This window comes from Pezoporus occidentalis, unplaced genomic scaffold (genome assembly GCF_034315485.1).
Source record: "Pezoporus occidentalis ecotype Australia unplaced genomic scaffold, CSIRO_AGI_Poc_V1 ctg88, whole genome shotgun sequence".
Taxonomy (NCBI): Eukaryota; Metazoa; Chordata; class Aves; order Psittaciformes; family Psittacidae; genus Pezoporus; species Pezoporus occidentalis.
This window is the reverse complement of record NW_026916242.1, coordinates 438,415-465,450: the sequence shown is the minus strand read 5'-3', so window position 1 is coordinate 465,450 and position 27,036 is coordinate 438,415. Positions and strand designations below refer to the sequence as shown.

The following is a 27,036-nucleotide window of genomic DNA, read 5'->3' as shown; positions in this document are numbered from 1 at the left end:
CTTTTCAGCCACTTTTGAAAACTTGAACTTCATGTTAAAGGCAGTTAAACAGTTATATTTTTTTTCCCCTATAACTATATCCTCTATTCTATAGTTACAAAGGTGTAGTAAAAGAAAACACGTAAATCAAATGGCCTGTTTGTTCTTCTTTGTACATTTTCTTTGTCCACTTTAAGTATATGCAGTTTTTCCCACCCCTCCCAACCAAGTCCTGTTTCCACCCAACTGCATTTCCTGAGTGGATTCCTCTATGAGACAGAATCGGAGGGCTGCATGATGACATTTCTATATTTAAATTAGATGGAGCAGAATAGGCTGTGTAATTTGTTTAATCGCTGCTCATGCTCTAATTTCCTTGGATTTGATTTTTGCAGTGCAGTCTTATCCTTGGGTTTCTATCTGGTAGCCAAGTCTGCTATTTGGCATGATTTCAGGGAGCTGGGTGCATTTTTCTTTTCGACTAAATATCAAGGGGATTCTGTGATCAAGCAAGTTCTGCATACAGAGCCTTTCAAGCATGATAAATAGATTTAAGTGGGAATGTGACAGAAAACTATATGCCTCCAAAACAAAGATCAAATAAAATCTAAAGCATAGTTGATTAGAGCCATGCAGGCACATGCAGAAGATGGTAAATTGAAAAAATGCAGATTCATCTGCTATTATATAAACTGTACTGATTCTGGGATCAGGATTCAGCAAATTCAGTACAGACATTTCCTGTATTTATTTTATCTAAATATGTCTAAATGGTACTTCACTTCTGCTATTTCAGGCCTTGCCTATCTCATTGCAATGACTTGATAGACTGACGTATACAAAACAGTTTCTGTTCAGTAAGTTGTGGTGAGATCTTCACATGGTTTATTTTCTGTTTTTCCACAATATATAAAGATATGTTTTCACTATTGTAGAATTATTTTCCCCTAATTTGTCTTTATCCTTTCCTTTAGAAATACCTCAATTCTGTTCTCTTACCTATGCTGTGAGTGGCAGTGAATATATGTATTTTGTGAATGACAAAGGCAAGTATTTAGTAATATGCCAGATACTTGGTGTTCTAGAGTGAAGGACCAGCTTCAAGCAATGATTTACTATGCGATGTTAAACAGCCGTTGTTCATGTTCTTTTTGTGATATCCAGTTAATTGGCATTGACCTGAAACGTATGGAGATTTTCTGATTGAGCTTGATTAGAAGAAATACAGTTACTAATTTATAAACGTACTAAGGTGGCAGTATCTGAAATCAGAATTATGCCAGAGTCTTCTTGTAGATCTCAGCACATACAATTGGGCAACAGTGTTGTCATTTGTTTTCCCCTTTGTAACAAGATTTGAGTAATAAACAACTATGAATATGATTTTCAGTTACTGTTCTTGTGAAATTCTGTAAGGATATTAGGCACTTTTTGTTGGAAAACACTGACATAACAGGCAGATGATCTAGGACTTTACCTGTCAGTTCAGTGAAGAGCAATATTTGGACCATCAGATCTAAAGGCAAAGATCTAGGCTCCGAGACAGCAATCTCTGCTTGGTTTGGTGAGTGGAAAGGGGACTTCTTTCACATTTTCAGGCACTCTTTTGCATCTCTCCTTTTTGTTCTGGGGAAAAAAAGAAGATACAATGCACTGTGGGAGTGATGCACCCTTCTGAGTAATGCTCACAAGGAAGATGGTTCCTTGCCAAAATGGAATGACTGGCGCAGCAAACTTAGAGGAAGAAGAGAGTTGTACTGAGAGCATCAGTAATCAATTATTTATTGTCAAACGAGAATAGAGAAGCTGGCCCGCATTGCCAAGCTACAGCATCTATTCCCCAAGAGACACCATTGCAGCAGTATGGACAACTAGTACAAGAGGTCTGCAGAACTGGGGTAACAGTCAAAATAACAGCATGTAATAGTTACGTAAGGTTTTGAGAAACATTTGTGGAAAGGGCACCTTGATGTTTGGTCTAGGATTTTTACAACTGAAATGAATTACTTTGTGTTACTCCCAAGTTTGCAAGTAAAGCAGGCTCTTCCTTGTCACCTTCTCAGTTGTCAGTGGTAGGCAGAACAGTAGGCAGCAGAAGTGCATCTGGTCAGAAGTGACACTGTGGACTGAGATTGTGAGTGGGCGAGAAAGAGGAGGAAGAGGTGATATATTCAGGCATCTGTTGTGGTCTACAAAACCTTGCCCAGTGTTACAAGACACTCACTTCCTAGTAATTGGCCACATGTGGGTTCACCTTGGCATGGGGAAGCATCAGAAGCCTGACTTGACTCCCTAGTGCTACAGACCATCATTACCTGGGTCCTTATTACACAGCCCATCAGATACTCTTCAGTGACTGGAGAGCTGCTGTGCTTGGGGGTATAGAGGAGTATGTGTTGTGGAACCTGTGTTCAAAGCTGTACCAAGGAGAGGTAGCAAAGGAGGTCTTCCCTTCATCAGTCTTTCCCATTAGAATGCTGTGGTTTAGCTATGGACATGGACATGTCATAGCTATGCTCATGGAGAGCAAATGCCCATTTGTTTTATTCACATCTACCTGGCTTGTTTTGGAGTGTTTGTATTGTTTAAATATCTTTTTTTTTTTTTTTTTCTCCTTATTTCCCTTTAAATGGGTATTAGCTCTTCAATACTTGCAGTAGAAGAGGAGGGACTAACTACAAAGATGTATTTTTTATACCATATATACACTAGAAAAATTTGCATGGAATTTAGAGATAGTTTGCAACAGAATTATAGTAACTGCCTTTCTAAACATTATCATATAAAAATGTACCAAATTATGTTCATGGATTGGAAGAAAATCTTTTGTAGTTATGAAAACTTTCGAGACTTAACTCCAGGTAACTGCAAATAGAGTCTAAATAAAAGCATGTGAAAGAACACACTGAAAAGCAAACTGTTGATATAAAAATTCTCCCACAGTACCTCCCCACTAAGGCAAGCATCTGATTTTCTCCCATCACCAACTGTTCCTTGTCAGCACTCTTCTGTACTTTAGGCTATAATAGTGGCTGAAAAGGTCGTGTTAATTTTCACCACTGCATGGATATGAGGTGATCAAGAAATGGAAGGAAAAATACTGCAGGAAGTATCTGATCTTTTAGCTGTTGCATGATAGAGTTGAAAAATTGGTAGAAATCTGGGGCCAAAGTGAATAGGTCACTGAGTATAGTTTTAAAACCTGCTGTCACGTTGGATTTACAGAACTTGAACACATCTGGCAACAAACAAGCTTATGATGATTTGATAACTATTGCTGTCTTTTATAAAGAAAGGTTTTCCATACTTCATACCATCAGTAGAATACATTTTTGAAAGCCTTTTGTAAATATTTAGTCTGTTAATCTTCAGGATGATTTTAAATGCCACCTAGGAGTACAATTTAACTTTCTGCGTTATCTTTTCATTTACAGACGTTACAGTAACAAGATAGGTCTCACAGTCAGGATTGTGTTTTCCTCATTATCTCAGCTTCCAGAGATCTAATGCCTGGAACTTCATTACACCATCTGATACTGTAAATTTTTATGCAGTTACTTAGGTGTTTCTTCACATAGTTAGGGTTCCTAGCAAATAGTGTTCGCCTGATTGCTTGACAAATAAGTGTCCCTTGACATTTAATTTAGCTAATGAGCTGACACAATTTTAGGCATGAATTATAGCTTCTGTGTCAGCCCACACCCTACCGAGGTACCTTCATGGGAGACCATGTGTAGGCAGTCATATCAGCCTTCTCTCCAGATACCCAGATATACAAGTTAGTTTCATTTCTGCAGAGGTCCCCTGGAGGATTCTGAACAATTGAGCTTTCTGAGGGCATATCTTGGATTAGTACCTCTTCTGGTAATGCTGCCTGAGCTCCTTCATAGGCAACACTGCTCACAAGGCTTGCTCTATCAGACTTGTAAGTAGACTCATCCCATGGCATGAAGTGGGACCCTTCTATATGGAAAATGACAGAGTTGAAGTCCTGGGCAGTCTGTGCTTTTGCTCCTGGTGGGCTTTGGCATCCTGAGCATGAGGTGGGGCTGAATGGGTTTAGGTGCCTCCTTTAAAGTGTTATAGCAGTAATGGCTTATTCCACCTGTAGGTATTTTAGTTAAGCTAAGCCCCCAAATCTTTTGAAAATTATAAGGTGTTCTATGTTTTGTTTCATGAGAATAATAATCAGGCAAAAATAGTAGATAATTAAGCAGAAGGGAAACTGGCATGCAGTGTATGATGGCTGTGGACGTGCTATAGGAAATAAAAGAGAAAATGACTGTCTTCCTGCAATTCAAGTTCTTTATCAAGGTGGATTAAATGCGGACTAATAATGTAGTTCTGGGAAAATGCTATTTAGGGAAAAACAGAACAAAGGCACGAATATAACCTGAATGGTGAGGAAGAACAAAAGAAAAAAAAACACAACCTATAAGATTTGATTTTATCATATCTCAGATGAAACATTTCAATTTGCCATTTCTAAATCACATTTCAAGACCAAATTTAGTAGAAGGTGGAGGAAAATGCTTATCTACTGTTTGAATAAAACAACCCCTTGCGACATGCTTTCCCTTTTTCATTTGGCCAAACAAAATGAGTTTTCCCCTTGGTTTGTGTGTGTGATTTACTAGTTGAACTAAGAAAATAATAATCTTTCACATTCTTCCTCTCACTGAGTTCGAGGCATCGGACTGGAGCAGTGTATGGAAAGTGAATGGTTTGGGAAAGAAAATAGGAGAGTTTTATCCTCAAATGAAGTAACATTTATTCTTTGTGACTGGCCAGGGACATAACATAGTTTTGCTCTTTTGAGTTTTCAGCTGGATTATGGGTAAGATAAGCTTTAGGATGTAATAGCTTGTCTAAAAATAGGATTGGATTATTAAGATTAATGTAAGCTTTGTAGCTTTTGTTATTATACATAATGCAATACGTTGTCTTTAGTGGGAGAATTAGTGATATTTGCATATCCACTTCCAAGACAAATCAATGTTAAAAGGATAATTCAAGCATTGTTAAAATCCGGCAGACAGCATTTTAAAAGTGAATGCATCCAAACAGCTCCATAGAGCAAAGGATAAAACTTCTAAATTAAAATTGCACTATGAGGGAAATTTTCTGTCTCAGTTATTCTGTGTGCTTAGTTGAAACCTACGTGCATTTTAGCTGGTTAGTTGCTCACGTTCAGCTCACTGCACATCCTAAGGGCTGCATGACACATTTTATTTACACTGATCATCAACATCCCTGTTGCGCAAACTTGTTTTCTCACAGTTCCAAAAGGGAATTGTAATTGTTTACCCTTAAGAATGACAGTAATATAGTATGATTGGAAACAAAAATGTGTCATTTATTGAATGATTTGTATTTGATAAAAGGACATTTTTTTTCCTTTGGTATTATTTTTTTAGCTTCTGTGAATTGAATTTCTTAAGCCCTAGACAGAGCTTTGAACTTTATCGATCATGTCACCAGCATTCGCTGAAGAAAAATACCAGTTACTGACATCAGTTACCATTATGTAGTTTACAGTGGTACAAGAGACATTATTTTTACAGTTACAAAGTTTCATCTGCTAATACAGTTTGTGTGTGTGTACATAACATGAAGTGCTAGATTTGTGTGTTTCATAAGCTTGTAGTTTCTGAAGAGCAAACTTACTGTGGTGTTGAAATTAAACATTTAGAGTTTTTGCACTAAATCCTGTCTATTTCAAATCTGACCCCAAAATTGTAGTGATAGATGATGCTGATGAATCCTTAGTTAACAACCTTGTCTCCATCCCTACAATAAAGTAGCTTTCTAGCTTGAGTTCAGCTGAGCAGTGTAATTTCAAATAAGCTATAAAATAGCCTTTATGGGAATTCACACAACTGAGTACAGTATTGATTTTGTAGAACCCTCAAAGTCATGCGTTGGGGAAGATGAAGGAGGGAACTGTTTTAGCACAACTTTGATAAAATAAAGGCAGTGTGCACCAGTCAAAAAAATGGACTTTGTAATATTAAGAGGAAAGACGTGTCTGACTGCCTCATATTACATGTGAGCATGTGAAGCACAAGGCAGCAGACACACAAATGTAAATACCACATAATCCATTGAATGGCTTTATACATCTGTACTTGACTTTATGTGCGGTCATTGTCTTTCAGAAATACCGACAGTATATGTCTGGACTTCTCACTCCTCCTTATGGTGTTATGGAAACTGGCTCTAACAATGACAGTAAGTATGAGAAAATAGACATCAGATGTTAGAGAAAAGGGAAAAGAGGGGAGTCCTCTGGTTTTGGCTGTTGGAATTTAAAGGTTAAATTCAATTCAGGGACAGGTGAGCAGTTAACAGAGAGTTTGTGGGTTAGGGTTAAAGGGAAGATATCTGTGGGAGACATTACTGTGGGGATCTGTTACGGACCGCCTGATCAAGGAGAACCTGCGGATGAAGCACTCTATAGACATATAGGAAGAGCCTCACACTCACAGGCCCTTGTTCTCATGGATGACTTCAACCACCCTGACATCTGTTGGAAGGACAGTACAGCCTGGCACAAGCAATCCAGGAGGTTCCTCGATTATGTAGAAGACAACTTCCTTCTGCAAGTAATAGAGGAACTGACAAGGAGAGGTGCCATGCTTGACCTTGTGCTCACCAACAGGGAAGGGCTCGTTGGACATGTGACGCTCCAGGGCAGCCTTGGATGCAGCGATCACGAGATGCTCAAATTTGAGATCTTCAGGACAGTGAGAAGAGCGTGCAGCAAGCTCACTGCCCTGGACTTCAAAAGAGCAGACTTTGGCCTCTTCAGGAACCTGCTTAGTAAGGTTCCATGGGATACAGCCCTAGATGGCAGGGGGGCCCAAGACTGTTGGGTGATATTCAAGGATCACCTGCTACAAGCTCAGGAGTGTTGCATCCCAACTAGAAGGAAGTGCAGCAGGAGGGCCAGGAGACCTCCTTGGATGGATAAGGAGCTGCTGAGGAAAATTCAGATGAAAAAAAGAGGCTTATGAAAAGTGGAAGCAAGGACAGGCAGCCTGGGAAGAGTACAGGGATGTTGTCCAGGAAGCTAGGGACCAGGTTAGGAAAGCTAAGGCCCAGTTAGAATTAAACTTGGCTAGGGGTATTAAGGATAACAGGAAGGGATTCTACAGGTACATAGCAAATAAAAAACAGACTAGGGAGAACGTAGGCCCCCTCAGGAAGCTCTCGGAAGAACTGGCTACACAGGATTTGGAGAAGGCTGAGGTTCTGACTGACTTCTTTGCCTCGGTCTTCACTGGCAACGGCTCTGACCAAACTACCGAAGTCTTGGAAGGCAGATGCAGGGACTGTGAGAATGAAGACCTTGTGCCCACTGTAGGAGAGGATCTGGTTCGAGATCATCTTAAGAACCTGAACGTGCACAAGTCCGTGGGTCCTGATGAAATTCATCTGCAGGTCCTGAAGGAGCTGGTGAATGAAGTTGCTAAGCCACTGTCTGTCATATTTGAGAAATCATGGCAGTCAGGTGAAGTTCCCGACGACTGGAAAAATGGAAATATAACCCCCATTTTCAAGAAGGGGAAAATGGATGACCCAGGGAATTACAGACCAGTCAGTCTCACCTCCGTGCCTGGCAAAATCTTGGAGCAGATTCTCCTGGAAGGCATGCTAAGGCACATGAAAAACAACAAGGTGCTTGGTGACAGCCAGCATGGCTTCACTAAGGGGAAATCCTGCCTGACCAATTTGGTGGCCTTCTATGATGGGGCTACAGAACTGATGGACAGGGGTAGAGCAGTTGATGTCATCTACCTGGACTTGTGTAAAGCATCTGACACTGTCCCACACAACATCCTCGTCTCTAAACTGGAGAGACATCAATTTGATGGATGGACCACTCGGTGGATAAAGAAGTGGCTGGATGGCCGCACACAAAGAGTTGTAGTCAATGGCTCAATATCCAGCTGGAGACCAGTAACAAGTAGTGTCCCTCAGGGATCGGTGTTGGGACCGGTCTTGTTCAACATCTTTGTCGTTGACATGGACAGTGGGATTGAGTGCGCCCTCAGCAAGTTTGCCGATGACACCAAGCTGTGTGGTTCTGTTGATACGCTGGAGGGAAGGAATGCCATCCAGAGGGGCCTCGACACACTTGTGAGGTGGGCTGATGCCAACCTCATGAAGTTTAACCATGCCAAGTGCAAGTTCCTACACCTGGGTCAGAGCAATCCCAGGCACAGCTACAGGTTGGGCAGAGAAGAGATTCAGAGCAGCCCTGTGGAGAAGGACTTGGGGGTGTTGGTTGATAAGAAAATGAACATGAGCCGGCTTCAGTGTGTGCTCGCAGCCCAGAAAGCCAACTGTATCCTGGGCTACATCAAAAGAAGCGTGACCAGCAGGTTGAAGGAGGTGATCCTGCCCCTCTACTCTGCTCTCATGAGACCTCACCTGGAGTATTGTGTGCAGTTCTGGTGTCCTCAACATAAAAAGGACATGGAACTGTTGGAACAAGTCCAGAGAAGGGCCACGAGGATGATCAGGGGACTGGAGCACCTCCTGTATGAAGACAGGCTGAGGAAGTTGGGGCTGTTCAGCCTGGAGAAGAGAAGGCTGCGTGGAGACCTCATAGCAGCCTTCCAGTGTCTGAAGGGGGCTATAGGGATGCTGGGGAGGGACTCTTCATTGGAGACAGTAGTGATAGGACAAGAGGTAACGGGTTAAAACTTAAACGGGGGAAGTTTAGATTGGATATAAGGAAGAAATTCTTTCCTGTTAGGATGTTGAGGCACTGGAATAGGTTGCCCAGGGAAGCTGTGAATGCTCCATCCCTGGCAGTGTTCAAGGCCAGGCTGGACGAGGCCTTGGGTGATATGATTTAGTGTGAAGTGTCCCTGCCCATGGCAGGGGGGTTGGAACTTGATGATCTTAAGGTCCTTTCCAACCCTAACGATTCTATGATTCTATGATAATTGTATTAACACTGCATATAGTAGGAAATACTTTGGAACTTGCCTAACTGCGTTTCCACTGCGTACAAGTGCACATAGAGCTGTACACAAAATCTTCACTGTGGGCCAGGCCTATTGATTAAAGCATACTATATGATGTCATGTAGCATTTAGCTAGTTCTAGGTATTACATGAATTCCATGGAACACAGTCATTAGTCTTCCTAGTAAATTAAATGCAGCAAACTGGCTTATATTTTCAGTTAGGATGGGCTACACAGCTTGCTTGGGCAGGCAACCTGCAGTAAACATACTGCTGTCTAACCTTAGTTACGTAGCTAAATAGATTTGGGTACATCTGCCTCATGAGAACTTGTTAGGCTGTAGGACAGTGCTGTAAACACGAATCCAAGGGCAGCCTTTAGAACTTGTCACTTCTGTAAATGAAAGTACTTTTATTTAGTTTCCAGAGGATTATGTAGGTGCCAATCAGGGCAATATCAGGTGGCTAGCAATTGCATCTGCAAGTTTAGTCCCATATGTTATGTGTTCAGTGTGTTCTATTTGTGAAACCATAGCATAGCATAGCAGTGCTAGGTAGTGCAAATTCAGTGCTACGTTTGGCTTCCAGGTACTAAATCACAGATAATGTTAAATGAAAAAATACAAATAAGTCCTGTAAACATACTTCAAATATTAAGTTGTGAGAAAGTGCTGTGTTTAGTAAGCTGTTTATAGTATTTGTACAAATTAGCTTTTTGTCTTTTTTGTGTTCACAAGGGAAAACCTTTGTCTGAACAAATCTGTTTTGCTCTTAAAAAACCATAGATTAATGTTTGCCTTATCAAAGTATTGAGCCCCCCAATTCCATCTTTTATTGATAAATATCTCCACTGTTACTGGAAGAATGCACAGTATGTATTTGTTTTCTGTATTCTTCTTTCAGGAATGCCAGATAAGGACAGCATGTCCAGCGGTGCTCTTTGCCAGGTTTCCAAAAATTGCAGTAAGGTAAATCACACCTTTGATTGGGGGAGGGAGATTTGGTAATGAAAAATGCAAAAGTACAGCATGAAATTGAAAAGAGCCAGGTGCAAATGCGAAGCATATGGTTGATGCATGTGAGTACAGTACATGAATTGTAAGGATGCTTTAGACATTGTATTGTTTAACTGGAGAAAGCAACTGGTTCAGGATCAGCATTATTAGAAAGCGTGCTGCTGACGAAGTTTGTGTCATAATCTGATTGTCCTGTCTTTGTCGGAAAGTGCTGAGGGTAAAGAAGAAAAGCAGCACTGTGACAATACCAGTGCTTAACCAATGGATCATAACATTCACAATTAAATCCTATTTTGAGGCTTAACCAAGTCTTAACTGGTGCACAAGCATTGTTCTGGCCTGTTGCTTAGGGTGAATTTTCTCCTGTGTTCACAGGGTAGCTTAACATCCCAGTTCTTCTTTGTAAGATAGTTCTGTGCCTTCAGTCTCACCAGATGAGGACCCACGTGAAAGCACTCATGAATATAAAATATGCTCAGTTTAAAGTGATTATAATAGTGGGAAGAAATACTATCAGGCATTGCTCTATAGATTAATAATTTTTAGAATTTTTTTATGGCAGAAGTAGAAAAGCTAGAGTAATAAACACCTGCTTGGATGCCTTCTCTCTGGACATAGGAGATGGACATTGAATGTCTGTGTGATGTCTTTAAAAGGTTAAAGGTATTTTTGTTACACAAAAACATCTCTTGACAGCAGATAAAGACAATGAATATTTTAGTGTGTTTCCTTAATGCGAAAATAACTACTTCCACCTCTCCCTGTCTGTCCTGCTTCCTCAAGGGTACTGACCATTCTTAATTGTCACATTCAGCCTTTATTAAATGTATAAATGTAACAGTTCCTTTTTCTAGAATCTTACTAATGCTATAGCATTTCCTGACGCTGCCTTATCCTGTAGGAAAATAAGCATTTTTCCATGCACTAAGTAATAATTCTTAGATAGATAGCACCTTTCATGCTGTAAGCATTTTACAGTTAGTTATGAGTTACATCTCAGTGCTTCTCTGAGTTGTTGGCATTTCAGTGCTACACTTGGAGTTAAGCCAGGGGTCTTGCTTCACTGCTGACTGAGAGCACCAGGCATAAAATCCAAACTAAAATATTTTGTTGTATTTTCTGAAGCAGATAGAGATAACAAGGTAAAAACATCCATCTTTCCTAGAAGGTGGTATGCCCCCCGGAATGGGCAGTGATGCTCAGCTAAGGGTGGTGTACACTTTCAAGCACAAACTATTTTAGAAACTGAGCAAAATTTGTTGATGAATACTGCTGCCAATAGCTGGGCTTTTCTACAACAACAGGACTCTTCCTGCAAAAAACAGTGTTCACGTGAGTAGGAGACAGAACGTGGCTGGGGTAGGCTCAAAATCTCCACTAACTTTTACAGGAATAAAGTCCTTTGTAAACCATATTAACTTCCTTTCCAAGACACATACAAAAGCCAGCCATCCTTCTCCCTCCCACACATTTCTATGGAGGGAAGCTGGGAGGGTAAATATGTGACAGATGCTTCTCACCTTGTCTCATCCTGGAGGAGCTCAGACAGTCCCATGACAAACGTGGCAGAACCTCCGCAGCATAGAAGTACTTAATGAATCCTAGTTCTGCAGTTTTGCCATATGGCCATGGATCTCTTTACTTATGCTAAGTGAAAGGTAAATGTAGGAGAGATAAATACCTGAGTATTTTGTTTACTGCATGCAAGCTTCATTCCCTCAATTTTAAACTGTACAACTGTTACAGTGCTTACACAACATGTCGATCTTCATGCCTTGCAGTTAGTTTTGAATGATCAGGGATATGCTGGGATTGCAGGGCCAAATTCACAGTATCACACAGTATCACAGTATGCTAGAAGGGACCTCAAAAAATCATCTAGTCCAATCCCCCTGCCGGAGCAGGAACACCTAGATAAGGTTACACAGGAATGTGTGCAGGCGAGTTTTGAATGTCTCCAGGGAAGGAGTTGCCAGTTATTCAAAGTACAAAATATCAGGGTACCAGAAAACAGCCCTGTTTGTAGTTTTTATATATTTTGCTTATTTTAGGGTGATACATGACTGTCAAAATGGCTACTGCAGCAGGGAAGGGCATTCATCCAGGGAGAGGGAAGTGTTTGCTAGACGTCTTTAGGCTACTTTAAATTGCCAGAGTGATGCCTGTGGGACTGGTAGCAACTACAGCTCAGAGAAGCCTGCAGGCTACTTTGTGATGTCCACAAAAAGACTGAGTGAGGAATTTCCTGAGATTCAGAGAAAGTTCCTCAAAATCTTTCATATGATAAGAAAATATTACAGTCTTAGACAGAAGATAGACGTCTTCAATAATTCTGATCATAATGATGCATTTATTTCGGGAGAGAGGGCATTGTTTTAATTTTCCAGGGAAATTTATAACTATAAATAATTTACTTCAAAAGAAATTCAATATATTCCACCGTTGAAATATGAAATGTGTGGTTTTCCTCTTTTAGCCTCTGCCAAGCCTTTTATAAGCTCTGTAATAGATGATTTCCCATATTTGCTAATTATTTGAGTTTCATCTTCAGCTTATTTTTTTTTCTTTTGTCACATCTATTAGTTTTTGATGAGTAACAAGACCTTTCTTTTACTACGTGCCTTGAAATTTTCTTACCATATGGGGATGTTTGGTTTTCCTAGTTCATTAAATTCTATATTAAAAAAAAAATCTGTTTGGAGAAGGCAGCAAAGAGATTTTTCTCTTTTTTTTACCAAACACGAATTCATTTGCATTAAGGGTTACATTATTGCACATCATTTAATGCAATATAGCAGTTAAATTGAGCATAAAATACTGAGACAGAGTATACTACTGTCCTCAGTTATATATGGGGGAATGGAAACAAAGTCAATTTAAAGCTGTCTTACATAAAGGAAAATAACACAGCTTTGGTCTTTTTAACTAGGCTGTGTAATATCTGTACACCAGTCTTTCTAGCTCTAGTTTTCAATAATTCTCATGGGGTACAGTTGGATATAGCTGGATCTGTGAGACAAATATAACCCTAAAGCCAAAATGACAAAATCAATAATAATTTCAAATACATTTTTGGAAAAGATGCAGAAGAGTACTTGGAACACAGGGGAGGTCAGGTTCCAGCATGCAGGCAGAATAGGTAGTGGCTCTGTTTCCATCTATTACCAGCAGAGCTGGCAGCAGGGTTGCATGGTGCTTCCCACTGCAAGATCCTGTTCTTACAATTTGGCCACTTTTTGACTGTTTACACTGAATTTGCCATGCTGAGAGTATGCTCCTGGCTGATTTTTAAATTGAAATGGATCAAACCTCCCTGACATTGAGTCTGGGGGAAAACACATAGCACATATCAAATAGCTTTCCCCAGTGGTACACTAGCAATTCCGTCCTTTGAACTAGGAGCTTGATATCTGGAGTTTGTTCTGACAATAAAGGGTGCCATTTGTGACCCCCTACAAAATCAACCATATTGAAAAATTTCAGTTGAAACTGGCTCACTAGAGGCTTATTACAGTTTAACTGCAGGCTTATATACGCAGGCTGTGCGCATTGCATCTGAAGAATCCTTGCACTGTTCATCTTTGGTCCTGGGCTGCTTGGACATTCTTGTGTTGATGCTTAACAGTGTGGGTTTTCTCAAAATCACTCATTTTGAGTTGCTGGAGCAACATTTTGGTTATTATCAAGCTGGACACTGACAACCACAGTTGTCTTCTCTGTGCTTTTACATCCTCTACTGGTGCCCAAGTAGGAAATGAGTAAAGAAATAGCTCGTTCTACTCTGGAGATGTGAGATACATGATCACTTTAAAGAAGAGGGCATTGCAGAAATGAATTAGAGAGTCACAGGAATGAATATGGGAAAGAACAGAGGACAAACCAACCCATCAAGAGCATGAATCTCCATTCTGTTATGGAATGTGGTGCTAAAGACTTTTTTTCTGTTAGTAGACGTCCAAAACTCCTTTGCATGTGGGTGCTATGCCAAAGAGCATAGAAAAATAGATATCTGTAATTAATAACAATTATTGTATTTATTCAAGTAGTTGATAGTCAAAGCATCCTAACCCTGCTAATGATCCTAGCTGAAGTTTTACATTGTTTTTCATAATGGAATCTCCATATTGCAGTTTCCTAAAAAAAACCCCAACAACGCATCTTCAAGAAACTACACACACACACACAAATCAACTTGAAAGGAAAGCTGAAAAATTAAGTGCTCAAAAGCAGAATATTTCAATAATGGCGGCTGACTGAGCAGTGTTAATGAGGTCCTCTTAACCTATGTTTGTTACGGTACAGACTTCAGTTCTTTGTGTTTATTATGGTACAGCCTGATAACTTGCTCACATATATTTTTCCTGTGACACACTCCATTAAAATTACATCACATATCAAAACTATGCTAGCTTTGTTTTTGTACAACTTGATCTCTGCGACTGTTTAAAACCTACATAAATTCGTGCCTTTTTCATTGGAAGCGTGCATCCCAAAAGGGGGAAAGTGATTCTTCATCTCCTTTGTGCTGAGGAAACCATACAGAGCACAGAAGATATAAGCAGATTAAGTTGTGCTAATTCATACAGTCATTCTTGCTAGTGGCAGAAGAATATGTCTTTTTTCTGAAATCTCTCTCATGCTTTATTTCCGTAACGTTCCCTATGTTGCCCTCTGGTTTCTATTGTGATAGAGAGTTGCAGGAGCTCCCCCTAGTGCACTGATTAAGATTGGAGAAACACGTAAATCGAGTCAGTGAAGCTTGCAAGCTGAAACATCCCCCTTATGTTTTTCATATAATGACTCCAAATCCTCTATCTTATTGGAAGTGATTTATTTGAAGGTATTTTGTATAGCAAAACTGCTATAGGGTATGTTGAAATACTCCTGAAAGTCACCTTTTCATCCATCCATCATTTTCTCTGGTTAATTTGATGTGATAAAATGTAAATTACTTTTCTTTACTGAATTTTCAATAAGACTTAGGTGCTGTGCTGGCATTTATGCATTTAAATAATTGGAGCAATTGTGAAAGCATGGTTGGCTATTTTGTCAATTCTAAATGCATTTATTAAAATTATATAAAAAAAATCAGTTGACAGAGAAGGACATAATCTGCGTGTTAATCCTCCAAATATTGCAAGTTTCAACATTGCCAGGCAAATGAATATTCATTTATTTCAATTTTCAAGCACTTAAGTATAGCTCTGGGTATTTGAAAGTATACTGTTTGTAAAGAGGAAATTACAATTCACTAGATGCAGTCTTGAAGAGACCACACAAGACACCAGTAATAATCATGTTCATTCACCATAAACAGCAATAATCACAATAATTTTACTTCTGATTTCCTTATATTTCAATTTACTTTTCCCAGATGACCGAGGAGAAAGCTTATCTCTTAACGTATTCAGTAGATTGTCAAATGTGGACTTTGATAGAGCGTTATTAGACTGCTAAGGGAAATGTTTCACACGCTCATGAACATGTGAGCCTACAAGAAAGAATGAACAGAGAGCGCAAGCAGAAAAGAAAGCAGTGTCCTAGCAAGGTGCAATGACAAGGTGTTTGTCTGGAAGTAACCTCTCCAATAGTCACATGAAAACTGCTACAACAAAATTGATTTTCTATGAGGATGGTTTATATAACTGTCCAGTGATAGGCGATAATTCCTATTCTCTCTTGGGCTCTGTGCAAGGGTCAGTTCTCTTATACAGTGTTAGCATAGGGTTAAAAAACCCCTCCCTTTAATTTTCTGTTTTTGAAGTGTTTGCATAAAGCACTATGTGCAGATATTTTTAAATAATGTCTTCATGCAGTCCTAACAGTACCAACTACTTTTAGGGGCTGCTCTGGTATTCTGGCACCAATTTCACATATATGAAAATAATTTGCTTAGAGGTCTGTTAAAATTCTTCATTTCACTCTAAGTGGAAGTGCTTAGGGTTCAATCATTATCACAGCCTGTAACAATTTGGCTAGTGCAGAGGCTGTGCATATAGTCCCTGGCAATGAGTCACATGGTGACAACATATGGCAGGAGAGATAACAAAGACAGGAGTGTGAGATGAGTAGGAGTCTGTGAAAAATACATTTTTCATATGTTAGTAATAAACTTCATCATAAAAAATGTGAAGGCCTTCATATGTCATCAGAGCTCTTTAATGTAAAAAGATATTGTTAGTAGGTCTGCTGGCTTATATAAGTAAGCTTTGCATAAACTAAATTATTGCAGAACCACCAGGGGAAGTTTTGGTACATCACTATCTCCAGATCCAGCCATATGGAGATGGTATGCAGCTGTAGGCTTCCCTTCCAAATGTCAGTGTGAATAGTGATGCCTTAAAGAAAAGGTTGCACCATGCCATCTTCTGTTAAACAATTCAGCTATCTGATAATCTGTGAAATATCTATGACCCACGATTTTGTTGTGTACACTGAGTTCTGGAGACCCTAAAGGCAGCTTCTACTGGAAACATTTTCTTCTACAGTATCTAATCATATAATTGAGCTCCAACCTGACCAATACAGATCTAGCCACAGTAGTCCCAGTATGAAACCTGCAGATGTGATTAGTGATTCTCATTTGATCTCTTACTATGTAAGAGTGTGTAGCATTGTGGAGAAAGGAGAACAGAATCTTCTTTCCGGGTTGCTATGCATTTACCAGTGTGCATGTCAAAATAACTTCATTTCTCTTCAGTGCATACTTGATCAAGTTAAAGTATCTCTGGCCCTTGAAGCCTTTCCATTAATTTGGAAGAAGAAAAATGTGGTCTCTTCTTTCTACAATGAGCAGTTTCCATTGTGGTGATTCTAAGGGAGGTCTGAGGATGAATCGAGCTGTCTACAATTATAGTGAGATTGGCAAGAGATGGAGGCAAGATCTCTGACAAATTAAAATGTTGCAGAAAAGGGCAGAATTTTGCGATTTACAGATGCTAAAGAAATAGTCTTATTTTAAATTTTACTCTCATTTTCAAAGAGCAATAACAACAGAAGATTAAATATATGTAGGTATATTTTGCTTTTTATATATAAACAAATTGCTACATTTATCCTGAGAGAAGATGAATAATGGGAAAAATAGTGAATAGTGTCCAATAGCAGCACAGTTAGTAGTCAGCACCTGAAGCAGCCTCCCTTTCCTGTCACAGCTGCAGAACATTCCACTTTTTGATAAAAAATGGAAAACCAAGCTTGAAAAAGTGTATCTGCATCTGTATCCTCTTTTAAGTGCTGCAGTGACTTTCTGAGTCATTGTGAAACTACCTGTGAGATCCAAATCAGGAGAGTGTGTTTTTTTTTCATGAGGGAGGAATGAAAAGGTGGAGAGTAAAAAGTATGGGAGAGAGAGAGATAAAGAGACCTCCTCTGTTACCAGCAGAGCAATCCATATACTCGAGTCAATGTTAGAGCTAAACTATATGAGGTTTTAATTCCATGATTTTTACATCTGAGTATTAATATGTAGGATCTCCAGAGTACTTGTCTGAATGAGGAATCCCCTCAAGCAGTTACTGTTGTTATTTTGGTGCTCTCCACTTCTCTTGCTTTTTTTTTCTTTAAATATTTTCATGTCAGTCTTTATTGCAATTTATGTGTATCCTAAAGCCCTACAATTCTTATTTGTGCTGGGTGCTGTGGCACAAAGGAGGGATGGATGCCCCTGTTAAAAAGAGCTTGCAGTCACAGAAAAGATGGAGTGACTGTCATAAAGATGCTGCTTTACTCAGAACATTGTAACGTGTGGGATTCATAAGTGTTCATACATTCCAAATGAGTTGTCTTCCAGGAGCTTATTGTAATCAGTCTTTGGCGTGAAAATCTTAAATGACACTGGGAGTGGAAGGAAGAAGTTTGGAAATCAGTAGACAAATTAAAACCTGATGTGTGTGTTTGTTAATCTTGTAATTTGGGTGGGATCTAACACACACTGTTGGCCTCCTTCAGAGTAACAGAGTAAGCAAGTACTTACCTCCTCCCTGACTAGCCTTCTCCCCATAAAAGGGTTACAGAAGTGCTTGGGGTAGCATGGAAAAGACAATTTGGCTGAAGAGATGTTTTCCCTTTCTGACTCCTCTTGCTATATGACTGTTACATAAATAAAGAACAGAAAAATGAAAGAATTTCTAGAAAATACTGTAATTTGCAAAATACTCAATATTGTGAAGTAGGTGTGGGACCTTCTTTCAATAAGGTCATCACTCTCAGTTCCAGTTGTCTGGGGAAACAGCATATTGCCTTACCTGACAGTTCTGGCAAGGGCAGTCTGATAATATATACTGTGGAGTCACATTTGATGACTCTTGCTCCTTGGCTGTGTCTTCTGTGTGATTCTGTCCCAACCCGTAAAAAACATGCACATATGCTCCATTTATCTCTGCAGTTGAAAAGCAGAAAGAGTGGGTAATTATGCTGAGAAAAAGATAGTCCTTTTCAAGGTTCATGTCTTCAGACAAGTCAAGCGTATACAAGTAACACATTTGGCAGTTACATTTGAAACAGCAAAATGATTTTTTTTTGAATCTTGTAATTACTTTCTCAAGTTTGGCAGAAAAATTGGATCAAGGTTCTTAAAATCAGATTCCTTCTAGTCACTCATATAATCTCTTGCACAGCATTTTGACTGCCTATCCTACAATCCATGTTGGAAATTGGTATTCCAAAAAGTCAATTATAGTTCTGAGTCAGTCAGAAGTTATCAATATGTCTGATCTGATCACTTAGCAGCATCTTTCTCTTTTTTTTTTTTTTGTCTGTGTACAGATGACAAAAAATGGAGACGTTAATAGTAGGGAAAAGCTGTCCAATGATTTTGTTCTTTTTGTGTTAGCTAGTCAAGAGCAGGAGCCTGTTATGCTGGCTCCGTGTGGAGCAGCATCACCAGAACAAATGTTTGGTTTGTGGTGCTCATTTAGAGCTATTCTGAGTTAGAATTGCTAAGACAAAAATGTCTGGTATATACCAACAGAGCCGAAAACGTAATTAGAACCATTATCTCCAGTGATGGCTAAGGAGCAAATGCTGCTTAGATATTTAAAAAATTATGGTTTACAACTTTTATTTATTCTTTTTGTAGATTTCCTTCTGGAAGAAAGCTTGGCACAAGATCGTGAATGCGTTTGATCTTTGTGTGCTTTATCATCAGTAATGCAGCTGTCTTAAAGATAGCAGTTAGTGAGGAAATACAAATACACATAGCTGAGTTGACTAGTAGAGAAATGAAAAGAATATGTAATTTAGGTTCCAAAATAAAAATGGGAAATAAAATCATCTGACTTCCAGCACCAGTTATAACACTAATTAGGATTACCCAGCCATATTTGTTTTCATCTTAGGAAATGAAATTATAAAAACAATTTGTATAATAACCTTAAATATAAACTGGACAGAGAACAACCCAGTAGCTGAGCAGGGAAGAGTTATGATTAAGTCTTTGTAAACCTCCCAGTACTGCTTTGTCCATCCTCACTCTTTAATATAGCTAACTTCAAATACATGAATCTGAGGGGGCTCAAGAAACAGCTTATGTCATGCCATTCTTTCCTTGTAGCCTTTTTCAGAGTGGCTCAGATGGTTGCTTTCCACGTGAACCTATTTTCTGACCTAGCCCACCTTAGAGCCGCATGAAGTCCAGCAGTGACACCAGGAGTGGTTGCTGTGCAATAGGAATATAGTGGAAGTATCAGCTCCCAGAGCAGAACACATTTGGGTCCAGGAAGAACTATGTGGGTCTGTGGCTGTCATTCCACAGCAGCTTCCTGTGACCTGCACTGGGACTGTAGGGCGCCTGTCCTTCCCCATGTCCTCCCTCCAATGTGCCTTCCCTCTGCATCCCTCACATCTACACCTACCCTGTCCTTCATCACTCCTGCTTGTCTGGTGATAAGGGAGCAGAACTGTCAGAAACATGTAAACCTTTTATCTAGAGGTTAATTTTCTGCTGTTCTGGATGAAAATTAGCTTCCTGGCCAGGACCAGCATAAACAACAGGGCAGAGCCTGGATGTAGGGTTCAGGACCATAGTGGTTGTGTTTTAGACTGCTGTGAACTTTCTGCAGCCTTAAATGTCCAACTTTCATGCTTCACTATCAGGTCTGTCAGCTGTAGATTGAGACTCTCCCCTGCCCCAATCCTGGCATTTCTGCCAGCTCACATCAGCTGCAGGGGAAGCAGAGGGACAACTGGCAGGGGATTGTTTTGTCAGGCCAGATTGCAGCTCTATTGCGATTCACTGCTAAATCACAAATGAATCTGTGGGATTTCAGTCTCCTGTGTTTAAATACAGATTTGTATGATGTATTCCTGTTATTGCTGTATACACATACAGATCCAAGCAAATATTTGTTCCTCTCTCCCTCCCTCCTCTTTAGTTGTCTTGTGTTCAGAGCCAGCCTGGACTAGGAATTTTTAGCTTGTGGTCTCCAGGCTGCTGGGTTCTGGCAGTTATTCCAAATGAGTCTGGGAAATGAACTGAAGAAAAGCCTATTATGGGCAAGGTTCCTTATCTTGACTGGCAAAACTGTAGGGGTCCACATGATAAAGGAGCCTAACACACCCTTCTCCCCTTTTGTTTCCTCTGACTCAGTTCACGCTCCATTGAGTGTCAGTGTTAGCTGCTGCAGATTCCAAGGCAATGCTGGAAAAACCTGCATTGACAAAACTGTAGCAGTAAGGTTTTTGGCTTTCCTTATACTAGCCACTGCTCAAAGGCAGTCCTAGGCCTGTGTAATAGAATGGCTCTCTTGTCTTCCTGGCATACTGGTGCAAACTGGGAGAAGGAGGAAGAAGAAAACCAGGAGGTTGCCTTGCTAGAGCTCCTGAATGCTGCTTAGTCTGTTCAGTTTCTTCAGTGCTAAAGTCAGTGTTCTTGAGATGCTGTCTTTTGCGTTTTGTCTGGCTTTTCAGCTATGAGGTTTGGAGTAGAGAGCCAGGATTGCTACCCAGAAATTTCTGTGTGGCCTCGTGGCAGTATGGGCACAGGACAATCTGCAATAATATTGGACTACATTGTACCATAAATTCTTCTGGGGAGGATGCATCTGCCTTTCCCCAGGGCAGTCTGCTAGACCAACTGTCATGTAGAAGCTGAAGATTCCTAAGAAAAAAATCTACTTCAGCAAATGGTGGAGTTTTTTAACACCGTTTAGCTGGGAACACATTCAGTATTTCCAGGCAAGATGGTTTGGATTACAGTATTTAAACTTCTCTGGAACAGCAAACATTTTCACATTGTGATTGGCTTAACATGGTGCAACAGTCCTTATCCTTTATACAGCCCACAAAGAGTCACTGAGGAATTGGTTAAGCCAAAGGTGATTTTGAGCTTATGTTTAAAAAGGGGGAGAGTGCTTGACAGATGGCAGGGACAGAATTTCAGCTGGATGAAGCAATATTTTTAGCGATGATGTGAAAATTAACACTAACATTAAAGACAGATAGGAGAAAGAGGATAAATTACAAAACACATGCAATAGGTCCCTTTCCATTTCACAAGGACAGGGCTGGTTCTGTGATATCCCTAAAAGCCAGACATCACAGAATTTACACAGCTTCGGCTACATACTGAGAGAGGTAAAAAGAGGTCATCTCTTTCAGAAGCATACTATGGTGAATTGGGATGTAAAGAGATGTAGCTAGCTAGGGAAAATGTCAGGTAGAGTAATTCTGCCTCTCACTATCAGTCCTGGGTTAATTATTGCAGTTGTCTGTCTGCATTTGTGGAGCCTATTTGTTCTCAAGTTGCAGTAAAGATTCATTTAGCAACAAAAGCAGTTCAGAATATGTTTAGAAATGTCTGTCCCTCACTAGTTATCAGGGAAGATGAGGTGAAATTCGAAACAATAAGAATAAATGTGAACAGACCTGGTTTAAATGGTAGCTACTTAGGCGGCTGCAAGCCCTGTAGGAAGTTAGGAGGAGGGAAGGAGCAAATTTACAAATATTTACTATTTTCTAATCTAATTAAATTTTGTTCAGATTTCCAGGAATTAATAATATTATTCTTTTACTCTTTTCTCGGGGAATACCCACTGTTCACACAGATGCACATTAACTCAATGTTTACATTTTATGTACTGATTGTTTCCATCACATTACAGAATTAATGTGAAAACCAGCATTTTAATCCATGTCATTCAGATCTAATAATTTGATTCCAAATGCCTTTGTATGTTTTCAGTCAATACAGTTACTGCCACTAAAGTATCTGAATAACACTGAATTAACTAATTAATGCAACAGTTATGAGTTTCATTTTAAGCTAGTTAAATGTGTGAGACTACAACTGGACTTTACTGTAAAAGAAAAAGAAAAGCCCTTACCCTTCATAGCCAGTATTTTCCCCCTGAATTTATTTTTTATTTGCTTTACACGTTACTGAGTCAGATAATGATGTGCCCTCATAGCAGGAGGAAGTAATGAGGTTGATGAGTTGTCTTCAGAAGGCGCATGTTGTCTCATGTGGCCAGGTCCCTTCTGTTTTGGTTAGATCTGTCTGGCTGTGAAGGTTCACTGTGGTTAGCAGAGCTGTGGTGGTGCTAATGCATCACAGTCAGGGACAGGAGCTGCATCTTGCATCAGAAGCACTAGGAAGAAGGCTACAGTCCAGTTTTGAAAACCACATGATAGATAAACTACACAGTCTGAGAAACTTGGATGCAACAGGGTAGGTAGCGGGCTCAGCATATCAGCACCCTCCACTTTGACAAGCTTTTTTGTAGACATCATGGGAAATAGAAGTTTTAAGGAAGATAAGAGGGTTGTTTTGTGGATATTTGCCAGGAGCAGAATGCTTGTCTTTTCCACTGACGCACAAATATGTAAATTAGACAGAAGTGCTTGAGTGGTTTTTATGTTCATGACAGAAGACTTAAAGCTGCTGAAGTAAAGAAATAGTTGGCTGAGAGCAGAATGTGCTTTTTCAAAATGTGTTCTGGTCTAGCTATCAGTGTGGTATTTCTTTCCTATGTTTGCTTTCATATACTAGAGGAAAAAAACATTTACATTTTTTTGTAGCAAATATGTTCTATGTAGTTGGAGAACATCAATATGGATCACTAAAAATTTCCTTCCACGAAGCAGGATAACAAAGTTTTGCTCTGGATATTGTTAGAGTATTCTTTCTCAGTTTCATTTCTAGTAAAAAACGAATGACAGAAAGAACAAGGAGTAGACAGGGAAGCTGGAATCTGAGGCAGATGTGCTGCACTCCTTCAATGCTTCTTCATTTCATGTATGCTCACACAATGTACTGTCCTGAACCTAGAGAAGAAGGAATGTGGAATCACCCAAAGAGACATAAACCAGGTTTAAATTAACTTCTTTTCCCTGCTTGCCAGCGACTACCTTGTTGCTGCCATCCCCAGGGAATTCAGGAGGTAACCTGCAATGCCCTCTAGTCTTGGCTCACTTTGACGACTTTTCCTTTCTGTGTTATAAATCATTATATAATGCTCAGAATGAATTTGTAGGCACTAGACTTCCAGGATTTCAGTTGCAGCATTCAACAGTGTTTTCAGTTGCTTGCTCATTCTTGTCACTTGTCAGAGATGGGAGTAGATACTGTAGTCCCCATTTTACAGATGGAGAAGTTGAAACAGTCAGAGATGGAATCACTAGCTGGGGTCACGCAATACCTACACTGTTATCAAGCAGGAGGCAGTGGTTCTCTTGACTTACTTGGGTGGTGTTTTGACTATACTAAAGAGTTTCACCATAGATTTTAATAGGCTTACAATTTCACCCCCTAATTCCCACTCCATCCAGTTTTTGTCACCCTTACATTTATCATGAAACAACTTCATCTAAAATTTCATCACCTAGTTCTCAGAGGGCAGTTCTGGCATGTGGGTGTAATCAAAGCATAGGAGAGCCCATCCATGTGTGCAGAAGTTATAAAGGTGTCTGGAAACAAGTGAAATAAATCCTTCAGAAGCTCATTAGTCTTTAACTTCCCTTCAGTTTGTCTTTTGAATAGTTACTGTGTACTTACAGTATGGGTGAGGAGCAGTTTTTAAAAGCAGTAACCTTGCTGCCTAGTACTTATCATAATTTCACATCTGCATCGTTATAGTTTGTTTCTCAAGGAGTGAGTATTTTCAGGTACACATGCTATTAAAGCCAGGGATACCAAGAAACCAGTAATTCTCATGAGAGATAATGAAAAAAATGCTTTGTTCTTTTATAGGTAAAAAAATTTGCAGCAGCAGAGAAATCTGTAACAATGCTGGCTTGAGATTCCTTATGACAACTGTAGTCACACCTCTATCAGAATATCGGGAATGCTCACAGTGCAGTTAGCATTTCCTGACATTTTATTCAATGCATGCAGTGTAGTTATAGCAGCTGTTTCATTGTAGCAGGGAAGCAGAAAAATGACAGGAAAATAAGACATCATTAGCCATGTTCTGGGGTTTTTTGTGCACTGGTCATAGTCTGTTTCAACATTCTTTTTCCCTTTGACATTCACAGTGAAGTATCATTTTTGGTAATGGCTGAATCATTTTGCGTTAAAAGGATGGACATTTACACTTTGTCAAAAAATATCGTAGAAGTGTTAATAATGCAATTTCAATTTAACTTCCTAAAATAAATTTGCTACACTGATTGTATTTGAGAATTTAAAGGGACACATTTTCCTGTTTATACTATTACTACATGAAGTACTGAAGAAAAGCAATTTTAGAATGGATTTTAAAATGCAACTTAGTCTTCACACTGTATTCCATCTAAAGAATACAGGTTTTGAAACAGTCATCATTACTCTGAATATTTTGATAGTAGCCCATTTGCTGACAGTATTCAAAGCATTTTACAAAGGTAGAAATTATTAGTATTCCTCTCTCCAAAAAGGAGAAAATGAAACACAGTGTGATTGCATGATTTGTGCAAGGTCATGCAGTCAGAAAAAAAATAATAAAACTGAGCTGTCATAACCACTGGTCCTGACAATTTCTGCTAGTCTATTTTGCTCAGTTTAGTTAGTTTGTAGTTAGCTAAATATATGGGTATTTAGACTGCAGGAGCTGTATCTTATGGAACTCCTATGATTTTAAAAATGTGATTAATTCCTCTTTCTGTGGAAGTTCTCTGATGTTGCAAATGTCCTTGTGTCTGTGCGTTCCTCTATTCATACCTTGCCCTGCTTCTCACTTTTGCTGTTTATGGATATTTCTCAAGAAACTGTGCGTTTGTCTTTTGTGATCATGGGTGGTTTGAAGATGCTTTGGTAATACAGTTTACACTATCTAGACTGGTTGCAGGTTTTTTAAATACTTTCATTGTTTGGTAAACATAGATGAAGAGCAGAAACAAGCGCTCTTTCTGGGTAATTTGTCCTTTGTTAATTGCAAAGTGTTGTTAAGTCACCTACAGGCCTGGCATGAGGTCAGTCCCTGCCAGTTTTGGACTTTTCCACTTAGGAGTGAGCAGGCACTTTGCTCTTTGGCTGCCAGGGATGTCTTGTGCAGTGTGCTAGGGAGCACAGGTTGGATATCTCAGATGCTACGTGTATTTATGAGAAGATAGTGAAGAGGTGACTGAAATGGTTCCAGCATGGTAATGATGATTGTATTTCTATTTCCACTGGAGGATGGTGAGGTCTCCCTATAGATAACAACTGTGGTCTGGGTTGGACAGAGCTCAATCCTGGTAGCATGTCCCAGCCATCAGGATTCCCTATGGCAGGGAATGTGTGTCAGGGTTTCTTACTGACTGTGCACCCTCCTGGGTTTGTTTGAGGTCATGACATAGGTTGTTTTCTGATGACGAGTTGTGATCAGCATGTTCTGCATAACGCTGCTCCAGAGATCCAGCACAGGATATCAGAGCAAAGAAATTCCCACAATATTGGTTACATCTTCCTTCAAATGTTGTCAAAAATGATTTTCAAATGATCTTTTCTTATGACAGTATCTTTGGCCAGCTGCTTCTGAGATGCATTTCAGCAAACTGCATTCACTAAGTGTATTGTTTTACCTTCAGCATCCTAGCAGAGGTTGGTGCAGTCTGAATAGGTATGCTCTTTCTCTCTAAAGAAGCTCATATCTTTGCAATTCCTATCTATGCCTTTGGTCTGATGTAGCTTAGGTAGATGACATACTGCCAAAACCAGGCAACTTTTGAAATGGATGTATGGATTTGAAAAGGGATGGTAAGAATAGAAAGAGGAGGTGTTGTGTGGGAGGGCTGTGGGGACTTCCGCTAATTGTCAGCTATATCTTACTGACTGGCTATACTTCCACCAATGTTGTGGGAATGATTTTTGTATGTTTTATTTCCTCCTGTGTGAACAAGGTAGGGCACTGATAGCCTTTCAGGAGATGTATACAAGGATATTCAAGCATGTCAGTCATAAATGGCAGTCATAAGAAGTCTTTTGGATCATTAAGAACTGAAGATGCTCAGTTTTCTGAAATACAAAAGGGAATCAAATGCAATGGGCCTGACCCAAAACCCATTGAGTCGATTAAGGACTAGCCAGTGATTTCAGTGGGATTTGGATTAGGCCTTAAATCACCAATAGCAGTAAATACTGAAGATGTAAAACAAACAGATTTCTTAGTGATGTGGCTGTTGCTGCTGCCATCTTTTGTCCTTTGTTTCTTCTGGATTCCCTGCCAGCCAGCAGGAAAGCACAAGTCACTTGCAATTCTTTTCAGCGTCTCAGTTAGAAATAAAGGCATGGACAGTAGTGCACAGGTTTTTTTTAATCACCCAGGTAACTTCAAATGCCATGCTTAACTCCAGTAAACACCAAAACTTGTTCTTTGTTCGGAGATGAGCTACATGAGGTCATGCGAAAAACATGATTCATTTGCTTTAGTTTTATTTCTTCTTAGTTCTTTGCAATACACATCTGCTATGCTAACATTTGAGAGTAGTAAATTACGTCCCCTCCATAATTTGATTCTGTAGATCTGAAGCATTCATTAATATGTAAAGGCTCAGAAGAAACATCCCTTTACAGTTATTTAACAAGGGGAACAGAAAAATGTATTTTTATAAGATATGTTCTTGGTTTTTATTTAACCGATTCAAATAACTTGACAAATACAGACCTC

At 39.6% G+C, this 27,036-nt stretch overlaps 1 protein-coding gene across 8 annotated transcripts in view; it reads left to right on the top strand.

Annotated features, from left to right (window-relative positions):
• The window catches only part of RAPGEF4 (Rap guanine nucleotide exchange factor 4), a 152,538-nt gene that overhangs the window by 62,436 nt on the left and 63,066 nt on the right, over nucleotides 1-27,036 (top strand). For all 8 annotated transcript variants that reach the window (XM_062604810.1, XM_062604808.1, XM_062604809.1 and 5 more), the window contains 2 exons: nucleotides 6,138-6,210; nucleotides 9,861-9,925. In XM_062604810.1, the coding sequence (XP_062460794.1) occupies nucleotides 6,138-6,210; nucleotides 9,861-9,925 (138 nt within the window). The remainder of the gene's footprint in view (nucleotides 1-6,137; nucleotides 6,211-9,860; nucleotides 9,926-27,036) is intronic.